The sequence below is a fragment of the Pyrus communis genome, chromosome 11 (genome assembly GCF_041283825.1).
Source record: "Pyrus communis isolate YQ-2024b chromosome 11, ASM4128382v1, whole genome shotgun sequence".
Lineage (NCBI taxonomy): Eukaryota > Viridiplantae > Streptophyta > Magnoliopsida > Rosales > Rosaceae > Pyrus > Pyrus communis.
In genome coordinates, this window is record NC_142575.1 from 30,006,978 (window position 1) to 30,030,264 (window position 23,287).

The window sequence follows — 23,287 nt, forward strand, 5'->3', positions numbered from 1 at the left end:
ATTTCCACCCCTAATCGAAAGGGTACTGCTACGAAGGTTAAATTTCTAAACTAAATCTTGTAATTATTTATATTAATTTATTATAGTTTCTTTCTAGCAATTTGCCTGCAAAAACCAATTAATAAGCCTAAATTAATTTGTCCACATAATCTCTAGCATTTCCCGATGGGATACCAAAGAACCGTACGTAATTATTTGTTATAGTTTTTTCTGTAATGATGTGAATCACGCCCTAGCTGACTACGATCATGATCTGTGTTACTCTTTATCTCTGAATTGTAAATAACCTAATGCAAATTTGCAAACTAATGTGATATTGAAGTTAATGATTTCTTAATTATACATTGTTAATTAAGAATAAACAGGTGCAACTATATACAGTTTCTAGACGTTGATGCGTGGCAGCTTTAGTGATATGTCTTGTCAGGTAAATTCAAATATAACAAAATATTCAATGGATTAGTCATAAGAGCATCTCCAATAATGTTCATATTTATTTACTTAATTTTTATAATATTTGTATGTTTTGCGCTGTTTATTGCTTTACTACCATATTTATATTTCACTTTTGCCTCCATGTATGCTTGACAGGTATGAGGCTTAGCATTGTATTCCTCTTAAGCAGTTGGCCCTTTAATTATCAGCTCCCTATAATATTACTTTAGGAGATTGCTTAAACAATTATACTTCAATAATACTCTTTAATTTAGAATTCTGGACAAATATGAATATGATTTTTATTCATAATATTATTAAATTAAGAAATTAATGTTAAGAATTCCCTTTTCACTCTTTAAATTTAGTAACTAATAGAAGAATTCCTATCTTAAGAGGTAATTAGGGATTGAAAATGGAATTTTTTAAAATCCTGTATAAAATTTAACTAAGAGCTCATCTAAAAATGTTTCTAACTTATCATTCATGTAAGTCAAATTTAATTAAAATTTAATTTATACAAATAGAGAAAAATAATACCCAACCATAAAAATAGTCGGAAATAAAAATATGATGAAAGAACCCGATGCAACAACTATCAGAAATATTGGCAAAGAGGGCAGATAAAAGTGAAACCAAATGCAGCCGCTTTGGGCAGTAGTTGTTAATGAATAAGCCACGTGTTCTCTCTGAAAGACAGAGAGATTAAATCAGACCAATATTCAAAGGTCGGTTGGTGACAGCCTGACAGGTCCATATCCAACTACTGAGGTCACACGGAAAGTGAGGCACAAAGGACAAAGTCTGAATAACAAGGAGGTGGATTGTTTATCTTCCCATTTCTATACTCTTCTTATATCATTCTGTTTATATGATCACGATTAAGCCATATCAACATTACTTTTTGTTTTATTATTTTTAAAAAAATTAATATAAAATATTAACGTAATTTAACCTTACAGGTAGACATAAGGAAAGTATGAAAATAAAAAGGCCGACAATCCACATTCCAATAAAAAAGTGACCTTTGATACTCAGTCGTCGTAGCACCGACGGTGAGTACAAGAGAGAGGAACAATATATATATATATAGATAGACCTTTTATACAAAGAGATTTTTATTTTTTAAAAAAAATAGGGATTAGATGTAGCGCTCATTTTACATCGAATTTTAACGTTTCGAACCTTTTATTTTGTTAATATCGATTTATAGATCATTCTTACAAAATTCAATTTAATTCGAAACCATTTGCCTATTTAATTATCAAGATCAAATTTCATTGTTTCTTATATAACAAAGTATTTGTTCATTTCTTTGAATCCAATTATATGTTTTAATTATTTTTTTGTTTGGTTAATATTTTGCAAAGATGATTTATGTGGTATAAATTAAAAAATAAACGGTTCAAATAGTTAAAATTCGACTAATCCTTATTTTTATATAAAAAAAATAAGAATCTCTTCCCTCCTCTCTATCTACCTATATATATACGCGCGCGCGCGCACAAATATTCTACATCATTAGTATAACCATTACCAGAACCCATCTAAAACACCCATTGCTCACAGCGTATGCAAAAGCTAAGTATGGATAAAAAGGCATCTGCCGGGAAGAGCTTGTACGGTGGTTCTCTTCATGTTCCTAGTGTTCAGGAATTCGTAAAGAAGCCAATACTCACAATCCCAACAAGATACTTACAGCCTCATGATCAAGATGGTAACCAAGAGCATGAGATGATCATCAATTCTGATCATCATGCTCCTCAAATACCATCCATTGACATGCAGAAATTGCTTTCCCAAGAATCAACCGATTCTGAAGCTGAACTAGCCAGGCTCCATTTTGCTTGCAAAGAGTGGGGTTTCTTCCAGGTAATTAAGTAAACTAGTTTTTCCACTTATATCTTTCATCAAATAGTTCTGATTGTTTTTCGCCCATGAGTTCGAAGAATTTGTCGATAATTATTTGTCTCGTTTGCGTAACCGTAATTAAAATAAGAGGAAATCAATGGATGAGGTGTTGGAATGAAGAGGAATCAAAATCAAATTCTTGTTGAAGCTGTTTACTTACATGTTATGAAATCGGAGTATAAATAAAATTGAATTTATATGAGTTATTTACCAATTCACTTGGATCAGAGTATAAATTAATATAATCATTAAAATGCCCTTATCTTTTTTATTTTATCTTTATATTTATTTTAAATATTTATTTTTATTTTTTTGATTAAACTGGAGTTAAAAAACCCTTAGCCAAATCATCTTCTCCGCAGTCCAAACAATTTAAAAATTTATAACCCACTCATCCTCCTTTACGCCCAGGAAAGCCACTAAACAAGATTATAATCCATCAAACAAGATTATAACCCACCTCAGTCTCTGCATTTTTACAATCTTCAAATCCTCCATTTCTCCGCCATCGTCAGGATCACTCCAATTTTTTTTTCGGTTACACACTAAATTATTCAGAATCCTGTTTTGGGTACTTTCTTCACCTGGATTTTTCTCAGAGCTTCCTATTATTTTCCCGGCATCCAAACAGGGAATGCACTTTTTTCTCTGGAATGAGCCAGCGAGCGAGAAGCATATCCACCGCCTGATGAGCCAGCAAGCGAGAGGGCATAATAGGAAGAAAAAATGCATTCCCAATTCCCTCAGCCTCCCGAAATTCAAATACTTCATCCATCCAAGGAATCTCACTCCTCCAATTTCAGGAATTGCATTCCTTATTTCAGGTGAGGTTCACCACACTGTTGATTCCCAGTATTTAGTAAACATCGAAACAATTTGTAATCGGAATTTAATTTCGTTTTTAGTCTAGTATCTTCATCTAGTCTTCGTTGGCGATGTGAAGATTAATACATAAAGGGGTCATCATATAATTAAAGACACGGACTCGTGGCACAAAATTTTTTGCACAAAATTTGACCGGGTTTTAAACATTAAATTATCCCACTATCAATAATTGAGATTTTAACCTTTGATTTTATTTTTTAAAAATAAAAACATACATTGGAAAAAATATATATGAAACCTTTTTTAATTAATTATGACTCTGATTCTCTCCCCAAATCCATTAAATTCCATTTTTTTTTCCTTTTCTCTTGGTCTTTTACCAACAATCTCTCATGTTCTGTGATTTCCTTATTGAAAGTTAACTCTAACTTGAAGTTCATACTTCATACAGTCTGACCAAAAAAAAAACTTCCATCTCTCTTCTCTATCCATCCTCACTTGAGATAATTTTTTGCTTCTGCTAACCGATGTCATATATTAATTGTTATGCAAGTCATATTCTGAATTCAAGATATAAATAACAAGGAAGGGGAAGAAATAGCGTTGGCAGAGATAGTACAATTTTGTTTCTTGATACTAATGTCGAAAAAGAGGAACCCGATTAGTCTCAAAATTACCCAGATTAAAACTAAAGAAGAAATGAATATACTGGATTAGGAAGATAATCAATTTTTTTAAATCAAATCAAATTTAGGTTCTTTCACAATGTGATAAAGGAAAAGAAACGGAACAACTCTGAAAATTCAATACGAAGGATTGCCTGCGTGGGGGAGATCATGCTCTTCCTTGGCCTGCAATGGTGAACAAAAACTGGAGATGGAGAGCCATTAAGAGTTTTCTTACTTGATTAACCAATGAAATCCGCAACATACGAGGCTTGAATCATTACTGTGCATTTAACTGTTATTTTGTATATAAGTTATAAAAAGTAACAATAATTTCTTATGAAGGGAAATTAATAATAATTAATTAGCTATCAGACTATATCTTAACCATTGATAGTGGGGTAATCTAATTGTTTAAAATTTGTGTCAAATCTTGCGTAAAAAATATGGTGTCAAAAAATAGTGTCACGGATCCACCTCAAATTAAGCTTAATTAGTAGTCCCACTTCTATTATTAAACTTTCCCTTGATTAATTTGTCGTTGGTTGAAATCAAGTGAGTTAAACTTAAAAATGGCCAGCCCACCAGCCGTAGTACTATGGTCTATTGATATTCATCTTTACATGTAAGTAAGAAGTCTTAGGTTTGATTTTTGCTGATGATAAATTTGAACCACATTATTGCTAGCCCATTGTTGTGAGGCTTAGCCCACTCCCTTAGTGTAGATAATATCGTTTTTAAAAAAAATAGTCAGCCCACCCTTTTGGAAATCATGGCTTCACCCTTTTGATTATTTAAGGACCGTTTTTGTGGATAAAACCATTTTTTGGTATTAATTTAATGGGCTGACAAGAAAAAAGTTGAGGTTTTACAATAAAATCAAGTGGCAACATAGGGTGTCATCCAACTACTTATAAGCACATGCAAGGTTTCTTCTCTCCCGTATTTGAGATTCATACTCTCAACACCGCCATTCACGTGTAGCAATTTTCAAGCCAACACATGGACAACACAAATTGGATGATGTAAAGTACATGTGGTCGTTGAACTTCATATGTGAGACCACATGCTCTGCTACTGTGAAGAAAGTTTACGGAAGCCTAGGGATTAAGCTATAAATTAGGTTGCCACAACAAAAATTTGGTTAATAGGTTGCTACAAAATGTATCAACATTTTTGTTGTTCTTTTCCTTGGTGAACTTGTCTACTTTCCTAACCTATGCTTTTTCACCTTGCTTGTATACTGAATTTTTTATAATTTGCTATTTCGTAGGTTTTTGGCCATAGTATTCACTCTATATATTTTTACAGATGGTGAACCATGGTGTGAGCTCTTCCGTGTTGGAGAAAATGAAGACAGAAACTCAAGAGTTCTTCAACCTACCCATGGAAGAGAAAAAAAAGTTCTCGCAACAGCCAGGAGACATTGAAGGTTTTGGACAAGCATTTGTAGTTTCTGAAGACCAAAAACTCGATTGGTCTGACATTTTCTTCTTGACCACCCTTCCTGTCCAATTGAGGAAGCCTCACCTACTCCCAAAGCTCCCTTCTCCTTTCAGGTCCTCACGCGATCTCAAATATATATATATATATATATATATATATATATATGTTTGTCTGCGATTTTGTGCAATATGAATGTGAATGCATGAATATATTGAAGAGTAATGTTATTTAGTAAAAGAAAAAAAAAAAGTGACCTCATTGCTGATATAGTGCTACATATAATGAGCAAATAATGTCAACAAATGTTACTGCTAACCTTAATTATAATGAGCAAATAATTATTACACATATTATTACCTTAATTATATATAAATTATATATAGTGCTACATATACGTACGAAAATATTATACCAATTAGTTTACCTCTACAAAATTGGTAATGAGCAAATAATTTATTTTTATATGTAAATTATTTTGTATGTATTGTTACATATATTGAGCTATGTATTGTCAAATAATTAATTTATTTTTTTATAATTATAGGTAAATTATTTTTTAAGCAAATAAAAATTCTTTTATTATGTAATTAAATAATTCATTTTGCATTATTCATTCTACATATACTGGGCACATTTTATTATTATAAGATATATGTACAAATAGTAAGTAAATTAATGTTGAATCAAATAAAACTGCTTTATTTTGTAGGTAAATTATTTTGCATATATTGTAATATATTTAGTCACATTTTAGAATTATAAGATAGATGTACAAATAATTCACCTATATTTTTTTAATGCAGAGAGACTTTAGAAACTTACTCATCGGAACTTAAAAACCTAGCCATAGCTATCCTATCACAAATGGAAAAAGCTTTGCAGATGGAAGCCAAGGAAGTGACCAACATATTCGAAGGTGGATTGCAAGCGGTGAGGGTGAACTATTACCCTCCGTGTCCTCAGCCGGGGAAAGTCCTCGGTCTGACCCCTCACTCTGATGGTGGAGCTCTCACCATCCTCCTTCAAGTCAATGAAATGGATGGCCTCCAAGTGAAGAAGGATGGGATTTGGGTTCCTGTGAAGCCACTACCGGATGCCTTTATTGTGAATATTGGAGACGTTCTAGAGGTAATGATTTTCACGGGTAACTTTAACCATTTGAATATTATCTTGCTCGATACATAAATAGATATGAAAATGTTATCCAACTGTCATTTTCATACCATTGACCGTCAGGTGATCAATTCTTTTTTAAATTTATATATAGTTCATATTTCAATTTAGTTTACACCGTAGGAAAATATTTGGTAAAAAACGAATTTTACTTACTCGGTACCAATTTGCACTCTGGTGAGTATATTATATAAAGAGTGTAGTGTTGCGTACGAAAGTTAGTTGAGTTGGTAAGGATCGTTCTTTTTGCTAAACCAATGTTTAAGTTAGAGTCTCCCTGCTGCCAGTCCATCTTGGTGAGCAACTTGTAAAAACAAAAAAAAAGGGCTAAAATCCCCTCTGTAAGTCCTCAAAGAGGCATGTAGCCAGTATGCCCTGAACCTGGAATGGGGTAGCCTCCTCTCGCTCTAAACTTTTTATTACCAGAAAAAAAAAAAAAAAAAAAAAAAAAAAGTGTAATGTTATCCATATCATGTTTACTGACTATATTGTTAAGCATGTAAATCTTTCACTCATAGCTTAGCTTAATCTTCAATAACGTTTTACTGCGTGAGTATGTCCTATATTTTGTTAGAGATGTGTTGAACAATTATTTCAAACAAAATCTTGATCCTTAATAATTTATACCTATTGCAGCTATTGCCACCTTTTTACTTTTAGTGTTTAAATATGTGCATGTATGCATGGCAGATTATAACAAATGGGACGTATCGTAGCATTGAACATCGTGCAACTGTGAACTCTGAAAAAGAAAGGCTCTCAATCGCCACATTTTACAACCCCAGAGTTGATGGTGAAATCGGCCCGGCCTCTAGCTTGATTACTGAGCAAACCCCAGCAACATTTAAAAGGCTGGGAGTTGAAGAATATTTCAAAATATTTTTTGAACGTAAGCTTCATGGGAAGTCTTGTCTTGACGAATTGAGGATTAAGTAATGATGTTAAGCAGTAGAGAGATCTATCTAAAGAGAATAAAAAGGTTTATGTTAATTATTTCTGAAGAGAATAAAAAGGTGTACGTTGTAAAATTAATATGCCACCAAATGATGTCTTAATTGGCAGAAATTATCATCTAATAATAAGCATGGATGCCATTTTCTGGTTGTTATAATGAGACAAACTAGTAATAATGTTAGTGAGACTATATTTTTGTACCATATTGATGTATTATCGTATGTGGCAAGTGATGCATACAACCAACATCCAATGAGATAAATTAATTGACTGGTGTGGCATGTACACATCACTTACCACATTAGATGGTACACTAATGTGGTTAAAAAATGTGGATTGCTAACTCACATTATGGAGTGAGTCTCACAAAAACAAGTATCAAAATGTGTATCAAAAGCGTGTATCTCCAAATTTCTTCCAATAATGTTATATTATTTCCATAAATCTTTATAATATTTGTATGTTTTGCAATCCGTTTGCTTTACTATCAAGCAGTTGTCCCTTTAGTCACTACTACAAAATTGGCTTAATGTATCAAAGGCTGGTGGCGATTTTATACAATATATATATATTGTCAGATAAGAAATTTTCGACAGTCTTTTTACATGATGTTGGATGACAAACCATTTATGTCGCTTATAATCAACATAAACTAAAAATGTTGGATATAACCGACACTAATGCATTGTTATCCAACAGAAATAATTTCTAGCGCTTTCATCCGACAAGATATGTTTTAATTTTCAAACTTCCTGCTTTTTTTGCACGAGGAATTGGTGGTGTCAGTTGTAACCGACGGAATTAGGAATTGGGCAGAGTGATGTCAATTGGCACATAGTGGTGTCGGTTTTAACCGACAACATTGCAGTTTGTGTCAGATACTGATTGAAGTAGGTTTTTCATTTTTTCAGAGTTGGTGTCAGTTTTGCCGACATTATTTACAATTACTGGTGCTTTTATCTGACAGGAATATGAAAATACCCTATTTCAAAACCCTCGTGCATCTCTTTCTCCTTCACTCTTCCTGCGCATTTGCACTTCCCTTCCCTTTCCCTTCCCCTTGCCCGCTGCACCCCCTTCTCTTTCCCTTTCCCTACTGCACTCCCCTTCCCCTTCCCTACTGCACTCCCATTCCCTTTTCCCCTTCCCCATTGCACTCCTCTTCCCCTTCCCTACTACACTTCTCCTTCACTGTCCATGGATGAACAATTCGAGGAGCAACTTGAGCATCCTAGAAGTGGTGAGTTTTAAATTATTTGTATTAAATCAAGTTTGTGTTTTGAATTTTGATTATGTTATTGCGTTACTGGAATCTAGGATTTCTTTTAATGCACTTTCTCTAAAAGAAAATATGGGGTTTCTTAGTTTATCCTAATGGTGAAATCATGGAGTTTCTTTTAGTGCATTTTCTCTAAAAGTCTCTTTAAGTATTTTTCTTGTCGCTAGACTACTGCTAACAAAGTTAGTAAGTTACAATGGTGAAAGAAGGAGCAAAGATGAAGGCCAGCCAGATACCTCCAGACAGCAGCGAAGCTACTCGGCCATTGCGAAAGTGGGTCAAAGCCTTTTAGAGAAACAAAGAGTAAATAAAACAAAGATTGAAGAAATAAATAGCTAGTTGTTCAATCCCTGTAAACTTTGAATCGTTTTGGATCATGTCCGGTGCGTTTTTATAAATCTGTTTACATGCTATTCTCTTTGAACTTTATTTTTTATTTTATTAAAACATAATTTATTTTTTAATTATTAATTGATTTAGTGGCAATTATGGACGACGATAGTATCTATTTATCCGACAGTTTAAGGGAACTAACCGACAACAATAGCCTTTTCGTGACACAAACAATACTGTCGGTTCTTTTATCCGCCATTACATGAATTTCTGTCGGATTTTTGCTAATATTCGACATAAATGAGTTTTTCTTGTCTTTTTTTTTTTTTTTTTAAATGACACTACTGGGTACGTTTGTAATAATGAATTAGCAGCGTGCAACTCAAGTGATCAAAGATCAATTATCCCTTAATTGAGGGTTTGTGTTCAATTTCATCTTTCTTCATTATCCTGTATATCTTTTCTTTTTATTTGATAGAACAATATTAGGGGTGCTAAATTTAGCTACATATATAACAGGTCAACCATAATTAAATATACAAAAGCATATCCAATTGTGCTATTTATTTTTTTAGTAAATTGTAACTAAAAATACTAAAAAGTTATTTTAGGAGCTCTTTAAAAAAATTGTATACCAATCATAGTCTCTAATTTAGGAGAGATTATCCAATCTACCCAGAATATGGGCGGAACACCACACGTTATTATAACAATTGGTGGGAAGTGTTTTTTCAAATGTCCCTCCAATTGTATAATGATATATGGTGTTCTACCTCATGTTTCGGGCACAGTAAAAAATCTCTTCATATACACGACAATTTTTGCCATCCGTAGAAATTATACTGTGCTACACAAAGATACATACAATATATATATATATATATATATATATATGTTCCTGTTTTGTGGTGTAATTTTCTCATTTATGAAGATGATAAAAAAAAACTTTTAATGAATCTTAAGTCAAAAGGCTAGGTAATTTAATTACCTGGGACCCCCACTCTATGTGTAACGATCCAAAATTTCTAATTTGGAAGCCAAACACACAGGTAGGACACAATAAAATAATGGTTAATTATAATTCTAACTAACCACACTAAAAAATAATCATTTTGTTTAATTTATGGCTGCATCTAACATCCTGGTTAGACTGCCTACGTACCATCCGCCACCCCAACCAAGGCTTGGGACATGTTCCTGGGTTCATGAGGAGTCCATTAGTAGTGATGGTGGCTGGAGTTAATTTCTGAAACGACGGATTGCCGATAAGGAACCTCGTCGCACCCCCCTCCCCGTGTGAATTTCCCAATTTCAAGGCCAATTTCCCTCGATTTTTGGGGTGGAATGGGTAGAGGGAAGGCTGTGGAGGTTTTTTTGGGTGGTGGCAACGATCGTTTCATCGGGAAAACAACGGAATCGGCATTGGGGTGTCTCGAATATTGGTCAGGTCGACGGAAAGGAACCGGGTCATGTGGAATCCGGTGTTCCTCCTTCCTCCTTTCCCCTTCATTTACTTGTTTTCTGATTGGGTAGTGCTCTCTCTCTCTCTCTCTCTCCTAGCCAATGCCACACACGTGGCATCTCACAATTATCTGGAGAAATCCAAATTATGGTCAAATGACCATTTCACCCCTAACTTCGCTCGTTCATATCTCATTCGTTATAACTCCGTTCACAAACAGTTTGCACCTACGCATTCGTGAGATCGAGCTCTATCCAAATATGCCAAGAAATATGATAAAATATATGAGGTTAAAATATGTCCTTGTTAATTACGTTTAGTCAACAAGGGACATTTTAGTCATTTCACTTTCTGAAGAAAAAAAAATTCCACATAATCACATATTTTAAAATTTCCAGGGTATTACACTATGCAAGCCAATGGAGTATGGCTTGTTCAGCTTCAGAATTGGTTGGTTCTTGCGAAAGCGATTTCTGCATGTCAATGGATGGTATTTGATGAGCATGATGATCTCATGCTTTTGTTGGTTTCTGAGTGGGATTGTGATTATCGGCTTCTTATTGAATAGGCACAGGAGGAAAGCCACCGTAAAAGCCCTTCCCGGCGATACCTTTGTTTCTTCCATAGCTTTGCCTAGTGCCTATGGTGTAAGCAAAGGATGTTTTGGATATATAAGATCTTTTTACATTCTCTCTCTCTCTCTCTCTCTCTCTCTCTCTCTCTCTCTCTCTCTCTCTCTCTCTCATGTTCGTGTTCAGTTATATATATCTTTCTCTAATCAAGCTATTTCCTTTTGATTTTAGAGTAAAACCTCTACTGTTTTTATGGACAAGAGCAAGTTATTCCACATTTAAAGTATAATGGTCACACATGCTCCACGTTACTTCACGTTACTTCATTTATCTACTCCAAAATTCTTGTACAGGTCCCTTTCATCATCCTCGTCATTTGGCCAACACGTCTCCCATCCAGCCACTGCTCACCCCATCTTCCTTCTACTGTTCTATGAGTCAAGAAATTCACGACAACTCCACTCTATAGGTGCCGGCACGTGTGTGCAGTGGCAAAGCCAGAAATTGTTGAGGGGATGGGCGAACTTATTTAAAAGAGTGCAATGTTCAAAAATATGTCAACAACCTAATCCTTTTATATAGTAGTGTCTTCCATAATTTTTCAATACAAACAAATTTCAATTGTTGCTGGCTAGATTTCGTGTCATAAAAATGTTGCATAATAGACTCGTTATCAATAAAAGCAAATACATCTCTCTCAATGTAAACAATCATGTTATTCCTCAACCCTTGATCTCCCATTTTGTACACAATGATGTTTATTATAGTAGAACAAGCTCTCTCCATTGAAGCGGTTGCAGCTAGTAACACCGAAACTAATATAAGAAGCTTATAAGCTATCATATAGCTTGCACACCTCCCGATCTTCACTAACTCCTTTGCAAGGTCACTAATTCCTCCCGGTCTTAGACTTTTAATCCTAGAGTAAAATATACTATATGACTACTAACTAATTAAACCAACAATTCAATTAATCAATACCAATAATCATACGAATTATTCAATATACCAAAATTCAATTCAATTCAATTAATCAGTAATCAATAACTATATTAGTGTATTACTCTATGATTCTGTATTAATTAAAATTTCGTATTAATTAATCAATTGGGGTTAAGTATAATATAAATTAAGAAATAAAAAAAATAAAAAAAAACAACATGAAAGGGGGACGTGTGAGGGCAGAGGTAATGGGGGACCAGTGGTCCCCACTTCAATTATTTTCTTTTAATCAACTAATTTAAACGCATCATTTGGTTAGAAAAAAAATTCAGAAAAAAAGAAAAAAACAAAAACAAAAACAAACAAACACTGCTGCATAGCAACAGGAATCTAGAAACCAGAAAGCAGGCTAAGCAACCATAACTTCCGACGGAATCAGAGGAGCAGAACCACCACTCCTAAGCTTAATTTCCGGCGAGAGAGAAGGGCGGACGTTCCTCCTTGTTCCTTTGCAACTTCGCCACTGTGTAACTGTCCAAAGCTTGGTTTAGTGGTCTAGATAGCATCCCATGCATCTTTATCATATTCATATTGTTTAATTTCTCAAAGGAATTTCATGGATTTTGCTCACATCAGTGGTCGCATAAGTCAAGCCAGAAGGAATCGTTACACAACAAATCATTGGGTGGGGGGATCACAATTATATATTTGATTGATGTCGGAGTGATTGTATAATCCACATTCTTTTCTTTCCACTTGTGCCTTTTGTGATTATGTGTACGCAAGTTGTTTTCTATTCTTTGAAAAATATTGTCTACAAGGCAGTAGTGCATGTAGAATAATAGTAGGTAGAGTTACCACTGAACTGCCATTGCTTAAACTGTCCAAGCTTGACGGCAGAAACTTGCGTGCAATGAGAATATATTTTTGAAAAATGCTAAGAAGATCAAAATTTTAAATTAATTTTTAAATCACATGACATGGTTGTTAATGATTGAATTATTAATCAACTGTTGGTTAACTTTATTTCTTATTGGTTACACATTATTTGATTTGTAAATTTAGTTTAATATATGAGTCTCCCTAACATTATCTTTTTAGAAAACTTGATTACATAATAGTGTTACGTCTCATGTCTTTTTCAAATTTGGGGTGTTCTCATGTATTCGTTGTTAAGGTTTTCAACTATGAGTTTGTCAAATATAGCATCATATCCAAGAAAGAAAAAGAAAATATAACCATAGTTTGTCGGAAAATGTTAAGGAGACCATTTTTTTACACATCAGTGTATTATCTCATGTGGCAAGTGCCACATCAATTAATGAACTTGTCTTGTTGAATGTTATTGTATGCATCACTTGCCATATAAGATGGTACATCAATGTGATACAAAAATGTAATTCCATAGCATTACTCCTAGTTTGTCTCATGATACAACTAGAGATGGCATCCACACTTATTATTTGGGCATATTAATTTTACAACATACACCTTTTATTCTCTTCAGAGATCTCTCTCTACTGATTAACATTATACTTAATCTTCATTTCGTCAAGAAAAGACTTTCCATTAAGCTTACGTTCAAATAATGCTTTGAAATATTCTTCAACTGCCACCCTTGTGTATGCTGCAGGTGTTTGCTTAGTGATCAAGCTGGAGGCCGGGCCAATCTCAGCACCAAATCTGGGGGAGTAAAATGTGGCGACTGAGAGCCTTTCTTTTTCAGAGTTCACAGTTGCATGATGCTCAATGCTACGATACGTCCCATTTGTTATAATCTGCCATGCATACATGCACATACTTGACCACTAAAAATGAAAAGTAATAGCTGCAATAGGTATAAATTATTAAGGATCAAGCTTTCTTTTTTTTTCTTTTTTTTTTAAATAATTGTTCGACATGTCTCTCAGAAAATATAGGACGCACTCACGCACTAAAAAAATTATTAAAGATTACGCTATGTGAAAGATTTACATGCTTAGCAATATAGTTAATAAATGACATGAATAACGCTACAGTCTTTATCCTCATTAGAGTGAATATTGGTACTGGGTAATGTTGGAGTTAAAAAAAAAAAATTTTACCAGATATTTTTATCCTCATCAGAGTGAATATTGGTACTGGGTAATTTTGGAGTAAAAAAAAAATTTTCCAGATATTTTTGTAAGTCACGGTGTAAAATTAAATTTGAACATAAACTATTATGGAGAGTAGTCTAACATCTTATAAGCCCTTACAAGGTTTTCACTGATGTGAGACTCTTTTGCTTTCACATCCTCACACAACCTCTCACGTGTGACAAATTTTCAAGCTAAACACGTGGACAACACTAACTGGGTGACGTGGAGCACGTGTGGCTGTTAGGCTTCGCACATGGGCCAACTTTCTCTATTACCATGAAAAAAGTTAGAGTTCCACTATAAAACCAATTAGCAATATCTATGAATAGTCTAATCTCTTATAAGCACATGTAAGATCTCTTCTTTTTCAAATGTAGGATTCATTATCAACATTCACCGGATAATCAATTATATGAAATTTGACAGTCAGATAACATTTTCATCTATGTATCTAGTAAGATAATATTCAAAATGTTTAAGTTACCAGTGAATATCATTACCTCTAGAATGTCTCCAATATTCACAATAAAGGCATCAGGTAGTGGTTTCACGGGAACCCAAATCCCATCTTTCTTTACTTGGAGGCCATCCATTTCGTTGATTTGTAGGAGGACGGTGAGGCCTACAGCATCAGAGTGAGGGGTCAGACCGATGACTGTCTCCGGCTGAGGACACGGAGGGTAATAGTTCATCCTCACCGCTTGCAATCCATCTTCGAATAAGTTGGTCACTTCCTTGGCTTCCGTCTGCAAAGCTTTTTCCATGTGTGATAGTATAGTCATGGCTAGGTTTTTCAGTTCCAATGAGTAAGTTTCGAAAGTCTCTCTGCATTGTAAAAATATAGGTAAATTATTTTCAGATATATCTGATAATAATAAAATGTGCCCAATATATGATTTGGATATAGTGGCATGAGTTGAAATATTTTTGGGTTTTAGTTAGATATTTAAAGTTAGGTACGTTTTTGTCTTAAAAAATAGAAGTTGTAAGGGTCTATTTCTAAGGAATTTCAAAATAAATTAGTTTTTAGTCTTTTAAATTGTAAAATAGAAAATTAGATTAATGTCAATGATTTTTTTAGAGGATTGATATTCTAGCTCAGTGTCTTATCTTCTCATCCACTTTAAGATTTCACAACATAATATTTGTTATCATTGACCAAAATATAACATTTATGTACTTTATAAAAAAAAACCTAAGATCAGAATCGCAACCCAGCTTTGGTTGTAAAGTGCTATAGCATAGATCCTCGTGATTTTGAGTTCGAAGACTGGTAACAATCAGATGCCTTGCCTCGTCTGCGTATCCTCCCTCACAGCGGCGTCGATGCCGGCTCGTAATGGGTTGCCAACCGCTATGTCCGGGACGTCATGATTAGTTCGAGGCTCGCAATGGGTTGTCAATCGCCATGTCCGCGAACACGCCGATTGACCTATGCTTGTTTTCTTTATCTAGTGTCTGGGTTCTTCTCGCTCTTTCGTGATGCCGTGCCATCTCGATTCGAGTTCTGCAACGAGAAAGTAGTGTACAGAGGAGGGTTAGATGGGCGAAGGTGGGGAGGTTTTGGAGCGGTGGTGGTCCTGCAGCAGTTGGAATTCGAGTGGTGGTCTGGGTGGTGTTGCGGTTGTGCGGGTAGGTTTTTACCGTTTGGTGGGATGTTGGTCTATCAGAGATTGTAAGCAATAAGGTCAGTTTTTATTTTTTTTATTTATTTTTATTTTATAAACTAAACAACATTACTCTTCGATATATCCGTGCATTCACATTCATAATGCACAAAATCACAGATAAACACATATGTTTGAGATCACAAGAGGACCTGAAAGGAGAAGGGAGCTTTGGGAATAGGTGAGGCCTCCTCAATTGGACAGGAAGAGTGTTCAAGAAGAACATGTCAGCCCAGTCGAGTTTTTGGTCTTCAGAAATTACAAAGGCTTGTCCAAAACCTTCCACGTCTCCTGGCTGTTGCCAAAACCTTTTCTTCTCTTCTGTGGGTAGGTTGAAGAAGTCTTGAATTTCTGTCTTTATTTTCCCCACCAAGGAAGAGCTCACACCATGGTTCACCAACTGTAAAAATATATAGAGTGAATACTATGGCCAAAAGCCTACGAATTAGCAAATTCTAAAAATTCAGTATGCAGGCAAGGTGAAAAAGGATAGGTTAGGACTAGAAAGTAGCCAAGTTCACCAAGAAAAAGAACAAAAAACTAAATGTACTTTGATGGTATGAGTCAGTTTAAAAGACTATTTGTGATAAAAACCTATACATCTTGTGGGACATATTTATGTGCCATATCAGCATACAACATGATTTTTGACAGAATTGTGACAAAAGACTACGTTGATTTGTGACACCTATTTTCAGATATTACATTGATCGATTTTCAAGATCATGGATTATCTTGATGGTGGGAGCCAATTTCATAGACGATTTTTGATAAAAACCTTATATTTAATTACATGATTACATATTTATGTACTGATCTTCACATCGCCAACGAAGACTAGATGACATACTAGACTAAATGATCATCGAGAAGTTCTCGTGGACAAAAAACAATCAGAACAATCTGATGAAAGATGTAAGTGGAATAAGCTAGGTAATCTAATTACCTGGAAGAAACCCCATTCTTTGCAAGCAAAATGGAGCCTGGCTAGTTCAGATTCGGAACTGGTTGATTCTTGGGAAAGCAATTTCTGCATGTCAATGGATGGTATTTGATGAGCATGATGATCAGAATTGATGATCATTTCATGCTCTTGGTTACCATCTTGATGATGAGGCCGTATGTATCTTGGTGGGATTGTGGTTATTGGCTTCTTTACTAATTCTTGAACACTAGGCACAAGAAGAGAACCACCGTACATGCTCTTTCCGGCAGATGCCTTTTCTTCCATAGCTTTTGCGTAATGGGTGTTTTAGACAGGCTCTGGTAATGGTATATATACTAAAATATTTGTGTGTGTGGGTGGCTGTGTGTGTGTGGATATTGTCCCTCTCTCTTCGGTGGATACTTCGGTGCTACGTCCCTCTCTCTTCGGTGGATATTGTCCCTCTCTCTTCGGTGCTACAACGGCTGATGATCAAAGTTAGCTTTGTTACGTATAGAGACTTTGTCCTTTGTGTCTCGATACGGAGAGATTTTTCAATATGATCGGAACATAAGATGATATACCACGTGTCATTATACATATAGTGAGATATGTGTGTTAAAAAGCTAATAACTTAAAAACCATAATTTTTCACCATTTATATAAAAACACATGATGTATTATCCATATTCCGATCACAACAAAAATTTTCTCCCCGATATGGACCAGTCACCAACCCACGTTTTATCTGATTAGAATTGTCTCTCTTTTTTCCAGAAAGTCAAGTGGTTTCGGCCTTTATAATTAAAAAGGAATATGTCTATTTTTTCCGGTGTAATCTTATTCTTAATCAACAAGATATCAATTAAGATCGACTCACGCGAATACTAAATTACATTATCTCCAATGATAATGAATGTCTTAAATGAACTCTTAGCTAAATTTTAGAGAGCATTAGAAAAAATTCATCTTCAATCACACTCCCTATCCATTTTCTATCTCGAATAATTTTTTAGTGTGTCCGAAACACAGATGGTATACCATATGCCATTATATAAATAGAATAAAGTTTTATTTTCGAGTTGCTAATTCTTTTAATACAATTATCTCACCAATGATATTGTTACATGTAATGTATCATCCCTTATTCCGCACACATTTAAAATTCTTTGTGTATATGAATCATAATCGTGGGGATGATTCCCATTTTTTAAACGCGATGGTGCAAATTTGATAACCCCGTCCCGATACAGTTAATAATATTATAAAAATGTAATTTTATAATCTTTGAAGTTCTCGTTTTCTTCGCTGGTCAAATTTAGGAGTCATCTTTTTAGTATTTAATGTTGCTTTCAACATTATGGGTTGTTTGGATGTGCTTTTAAAATGATTGAAAGTGTTTTTAGAGAAAATTGTTATAGATTCCAGTACTAGTTATGTGTTTCTTCCAGAAAGTACTTTAAATGCTTTTCCAAGATTCACTCGTATTTTTACTAAAGATTGGTTTTAAAAACATTTTCACTAAAAGCGCTTTCAGTTATTTTAAAAGTACATCCAAACGAGCTCTATATGATTTCAATAAAACTTATGGTGGTGCCCTGTACGTATACCTGATGGAGGTGTCCTATAACAGAGCGGTTATGATATTTGCATTCCCCGATCCGACCCGACCCACCGCCATTGGCATCCCTAAGATTAGGCAATCTAAGGGTTATTCTCTTGACATGTGTCATAAGATTAGGCAATTAGTTAAGAGTTTGTTATATCTGTTAGCTTAGTCTATAAGCTACCTTAGTTACATATATATACTACAATGTAAATGTATTGTGTTTGTTAGTGAAAAGATCAATACGAACAAGATTACTTCTCTCTCTAAGTTCTCTCTTTCTCTCTTTCTCTCTCTCTCTCTCTATTTTTGCATTCTCTGATGCACTCATCTTCTCTACTGCAACAGATCAATCTTGGTTAACATGGTATCAATCACCATTCAAGCTTCATCAGCTCTTTCACCAACACAAGCGTAAAGACTTGACGGTTCTTCGATCTTGGAATCTTTGCTTCCGCTACTACTACTACAATCTTCTCGTGATACCTTCTTGTTCTTCAATCACAGGTTCTTTCTTTCTGATTTAGGGTTCTGCGTCTCTAATTTTGGGACACTTTCTTCGATTCAAGTTATGCACACCAACTATTTGTGTTTTGTTCTCTATACATCATTTTATTGAAGATTCAACAATGGTGACCGCCAATCAGTTACAGATATTGCAGTCTCCTATTACTTCTCTAATTTCATCGGTTTCAACCTTTGTAACCATGAAATTGAATGATACCAATTACTTGATGTGGCATTTCCAAATGCAGTTTTTACTGGAAGGTCATGGAATTATGGGGTTTATCGATGGTTCTACACCATGTCCATCTCGGTTTCTTACTCCAGATTTTGGTGATTCCGAAATTTCTTCTGGACAACAGTCTGATCAGTTTCTTGCTTGCAAGGAATCTGATGAATATTTGGTTTGGAGGATGCATGATAGAGCATTGATGTAGCTTATCACAACTATTTTATCACCACCAGCCATTTCCTGTATGATTGGAAGCACAAGTGCTCAGGACCTATGGACTCGCCTCAGGGAACAGTTTTCTACTGTTACTCGGACAAGCATATTTCAGATGAAATCTGAGTTGCAAACTATCAAGAAAGGTATTGATTCCATTAATGTGTATCTTCAAATAATCAAATAAGCTAGGGATTATTTGTCTGTTACTGGTGTCTATTTTGAAGATAATGATATTGTGATCCTTACACTTAATGGCCTACCATCTGAGTATAATACAATTAGGTATCTGATTAAGGGGCGTGAATCTGTTATTTCTCTGAAAGATCTTCAGTCACAATTGCTTGTTAAAGAAGTAATGATTGAGACTTTTCATACTTCTCCAATGCTTAATGCATTAATGGCTCATTCACCTAATTTTACTCAGAGACCTTCAAATTTTCAGTCTCAGACGCAATCTGGTGGGCCGTACACTTTCTATAACTCCAACTCTGGTTACAAATCTTTCAATAATCAGAACAATGGCAGATTTAAATTGAATAACAGGTTCAATAACTTAAAGCAAGTTTTCAATAATGGTAACATTGGTTCTAGAATCCTTGGTTCTGCTCCTCAATTTGGCAATCCTCATATCATCCCTTGTCAAATTTGTGTGAAGACAAATCATTTGGCTAACAATGTCGGTTTAGATCTTATCAAATGTGTCAAATTTGTGGCAAGAACAATCACATGGCTGCTACTTGCAGATTCAGAAATGCATCTTAATCTAATGGTTGTCAAATTTGTGGGAATTCAAATCATAATGCTGAGTTCTGTTTTCAAAAAAGATCATCCTCTCCAATGACAGCAATGTATGTCAACAATGCTTCTGGCAATTCAATATCAACTCAACTGCCCTCTGCACCACCTCAACAAGTTTGGATTACTGATACGGGTGCTACCAATCATATGACCACCGATTTGAATAATCTTTCTCTTGCTACATCATATCTATGTCATGAGTCTATTCAAACCAGCCAATGGTGAAGGTTTATCCATCTCTCACATTGGCTCTTCAACTCTTCAAACTCCACTGCAGTCATTTCAATTAAAATCTATTCTCTATGTTCCAAAGTTGACACAAAATCTGTTATATGTCCATCCAATATGTTTGGATAATAATTGCTGGTTAATTTTTTATGCCTTTTATTTCTGGATTTAGGACAAAACCACAGGGAGGATTTTGAACAAATGGCAGTGCCGTAATGGGTTATATCCGATCATTTATCCAACACATCCAGTTTCAACATAGAAGGCGTATGTGGCTACATATCTTGGACATCAAGTTACATCAAGACTTTGGCATCATAGATTAAGTCACCCCTCTAATAGCATTGTATCTCATATTCTTAGAAAATCAAATGTCTCTCGTACCTCTGATTCTTTACCTATTGTTTGTTCTCCATGGCTCAAAGGAAAATTTAGTAAACTGCCCTTTCCCATGTCTCCATCCAAATCTGCAAAACCTTTTGAGATAATACATAGTGATGTTTGGGGCCTGGCTCCTTGTATTTCTGTTGAAGGCTTCAAATATTATGTTACTTTCATTGATGAATGTACTAGGTTTTGTTGGATTTTCCAAATCTGCAATAAAAGTGAAGTTGGTACTACATTTGTCTTTTTTTATCACTTTATTGTCAACCAATTCAATGCTTTTGTTAAAGTGTTTCAGAGTGATGGTGGAGATGAACATATAGGCAAACCATCTCAAAATTTTATGGTGGACAAAGGCATTATTCACCACATGTCTTGTCCACATACCCCATAACAAAACAAGCTTGCCGAGAGGAAACATAGACACATTATCGAGACATCCATTACCTTATTACAAACAGCCTATTTACCACCTTCATTTTGGTCATTTGCTTGTCAAGCTTCGGTCTATCTCATCAATAGGATGCTGTCATCAACATTGGAAAATAAATCACCTTTTGAGGCCTTGTTTAACTCCATTCCTGAGATTAATCACCTTAGAGTATTTGGTTGTTCATGATATCCTTTGCTTAGACCTTATAATCATACTAAACTGCAACCTAGAACCACAAAATGTATTTTCTTGGGGTATGCCTCAAAGTATAAAGGCTATATCTGTTTTGAGGTTCACAAAAAGAAGAGTGTTTATATCTCATCATGTTCTATTTGATGAGACAGAATATCCATACATTACTCTGGTTTCTCAATGCTCTAATGTACTTACTCCATTGCCTATTATTTCCACATCCACACTTGTGTTAACCCTAAATCTTAACAATGTTATCGTCACACCTCAGTTTAACTGTATGCCTATTATACCATCAGTCTCTCATACACCAAGCCTAGAATTTGTGCCTCTATCAGCTGCAATTAGTCCTACAAATTTGAATGATCACAGTTCTGCAACTTTAAGTGATTCAAGCTCCAGTTTCTCTACTGCCACTCCACCTATTACTGGCACTACACAACAATCCTCTCATTCACTCTATGTGGTTCCTGAATTTCAGGGAGAACAACTTCAAATGGTTTTGTCCATACCATCTTCACCCTATGAAAACTCGGTCCAAGAGTGGCATTTCTGAAAAGATTGCTCTACTAGCTTCTGTTCATGAAAATGGTGGTGCTGATCTTACCAAAGTTGAACCTGCAACATACAAATCAGCATTAAAATCTCCAGTATGGTTGGCTGCAATGCAAGATGAGTTGAGTGCTCTACATAATCAAGGAACCTGGTCTCTTGTACCTCTTCCTCCTCACAGAGACTTGGTAGGCTACAAGTGGGTGTTCAAGATTAAAAAAAATGCATGTCACATCCCGGCCCGGGCCCCCATCACATCCCGGGCTTGTCTCCACCGTAGCACGATATTGTCCGCTTTAGGCCCTGACCATGCCCTCAAGGTTTTGTTTCTGGGAACTCATATGAGAATTTCCTAGTGGGTCACCCATCCTGGGACTGCTCTCGCGCGAACTCGCTTAACTTCGAAGTTCCAATGGAACCCGAAGCCAATGAGCTCTCAAAAGGCCTCGTGTTAGGTAGAGATGGTAATATACATATAAGGCTTACAGGATCCACTCCCATGGGCGATATGGGATGTTACAATCCACCCCCTGTAGGGGCTCGACGTCCTCGTCAACACCCATCCGACCGGGGATTGGCTCTGATACCAAATTGTCACATCCCGACCCGAGCCCCCACCACATCCCAGGCTCGTCTTCACCGTAGCACAATATTGTCCACTTTGGGCCCCGACCACGCCATCACGGTTTTGTTTCTAGGAACTCACACAAGAATTTCCCGGTGGGTCACCCATCCTGAGATTGCTCTCACGTGAACTCGCTTAACTTCGGAGTTCCAATGGAACTCGAAGCCAGTGAGCTCCCAAAAGGCCTCGTGCTAGGTAGAGATGAGAATACACATATAAGGCTTACACGATACACTCCCCTGGGCGATGTGGGATGTTACAATGCAGATGGTTCTATAGGGAGGTATAAGGCTCGATTGGTTGCAAAGGGTTTCAATCAAGAGAAAGGTATAGACTATGGTGAGACATTTAGTCCCGTGGTTAAACCAACCACTGTGCGGTTAGTCCTTGCTTTGGTTGCTCATTTTAATTGGAATCTTCGACAACTTGATATGAAAAATGCTTTTCTGCATGGTGTGCTACAAGAGGAAGTCTATATGGCTTAACCTCGTTGTTTTCTTGATTCCACTCATAATGACTATGTTTGTGAGTTACATAAGTTCTTATATGGTCTCAAGCAAGCCTCAAGGGCTTGGAATGACAGATTCACTAGTTTCTTGCCGACTTTGGGTTTTAAATTCACCTATAGTGATTCCTCTTTATTTGTTAAAGCTGTGAATGGTTGTGATTCTCCTCTTATATGTGGATGACATTATCATCACGGGGAGTGCATCTCAAGCAATATCAGATGTTATACATGCTCTTACTCAAGAGTTTGATATCAAAGACCTTGGGCCATTACATTACTTCCCTAGTATTTAGGTTGTTC

The 23,287-nt window shown here is 35.5% G+C and overlaps 2 protein-coding genes and 1 long non-coding RNA gene across 5 annotated transcripts; 2 read left to right on the forward strand and 1 right to left on the reverse strand.

Moving 5' to 3' along the window:
- The first annotated feature begins 1,936 nt into the window (after window positions 1-1,936).
- Window positions 1,937-7,566, forward strand: LOC137743372 (protein SRG1). 2 transcript variants are annotated; one of them, XM_088678882.1, is made up of 5 exons: window positions 2,168-2,307; window positions 2,978-3,170; window positions 5,148-5,395; window positions 6,086-6,410; window positions 7,146-7,566. In XM_088678882.1, exons 3-5 carry the CDS (start codon window positions 5,148-5,150, stop codon window positions 7,389-7,391), a joined length of 819 nt encoding a protein of 272 aa, XP_088535008.1. In that variant the 5' UTR covers window positions 2,168-2,307; window positions 2,978-3,170; the 3' UTR covers window positions 7,392-7,566. The 2 variants fall into 2 exon arrangements, with proteins under 2 accessions (XP_068339357.1, XP_088535008.1); XM_068483256.2 differs by lacking the exon at window positions 2,978-3,170 and having other exon boundaries at window positions 1,937-2,307.
- Window positions 7,567-13,189: 5,623 nt separating this feature from the next.
- On the reverse strand, window positions 13,190-17,063 carry LOC137743724 (protein SRG1). 2 transcript variants are annotated; one of them, XM_068483670.2, is made up of 4 exons: window positions 16,731-17,060; window positions 15,937-16,184; window positions 14,618-14,942; window positions 13,190-13,775 (listed from the first exon to the last, which is right to left on the reverse strand). In XM_068483670.2, exons 1-4 carry the CDS (start codon window positions 17,013-17,015, stop codon window positions 13,515-13,517), a joined length of 1,119 nt encoding a protein of 372 aa, XP_068339771.1. In that variant the 5' UTR covers window positions 17,016-17,060; the 3' UTR covers window positions 13,190-13,514. The 2 variants fall into 2 exon arrangements, with proteins under 2 accessions (XP_068339771.1, XP_088535041.1); XM_088678915.1 differs by having other exon boundaries at window positions 13,654-13,825; window positions 16,731-17,063.
- Window positions 15,286-16,237, forward strand: LOC148693261 (uncharacterized). The gene is made up of 2 exons (XR_015952855.1): window positions 15,286-15,804; window positions 15,905-16,237. It is a non-coding gene; the product is annotated as an uncharacterized LOC148693261 (long non-coding RNA).
- Window positions 17,064-23,287: the final 6,224 nt, after the last annotated feature.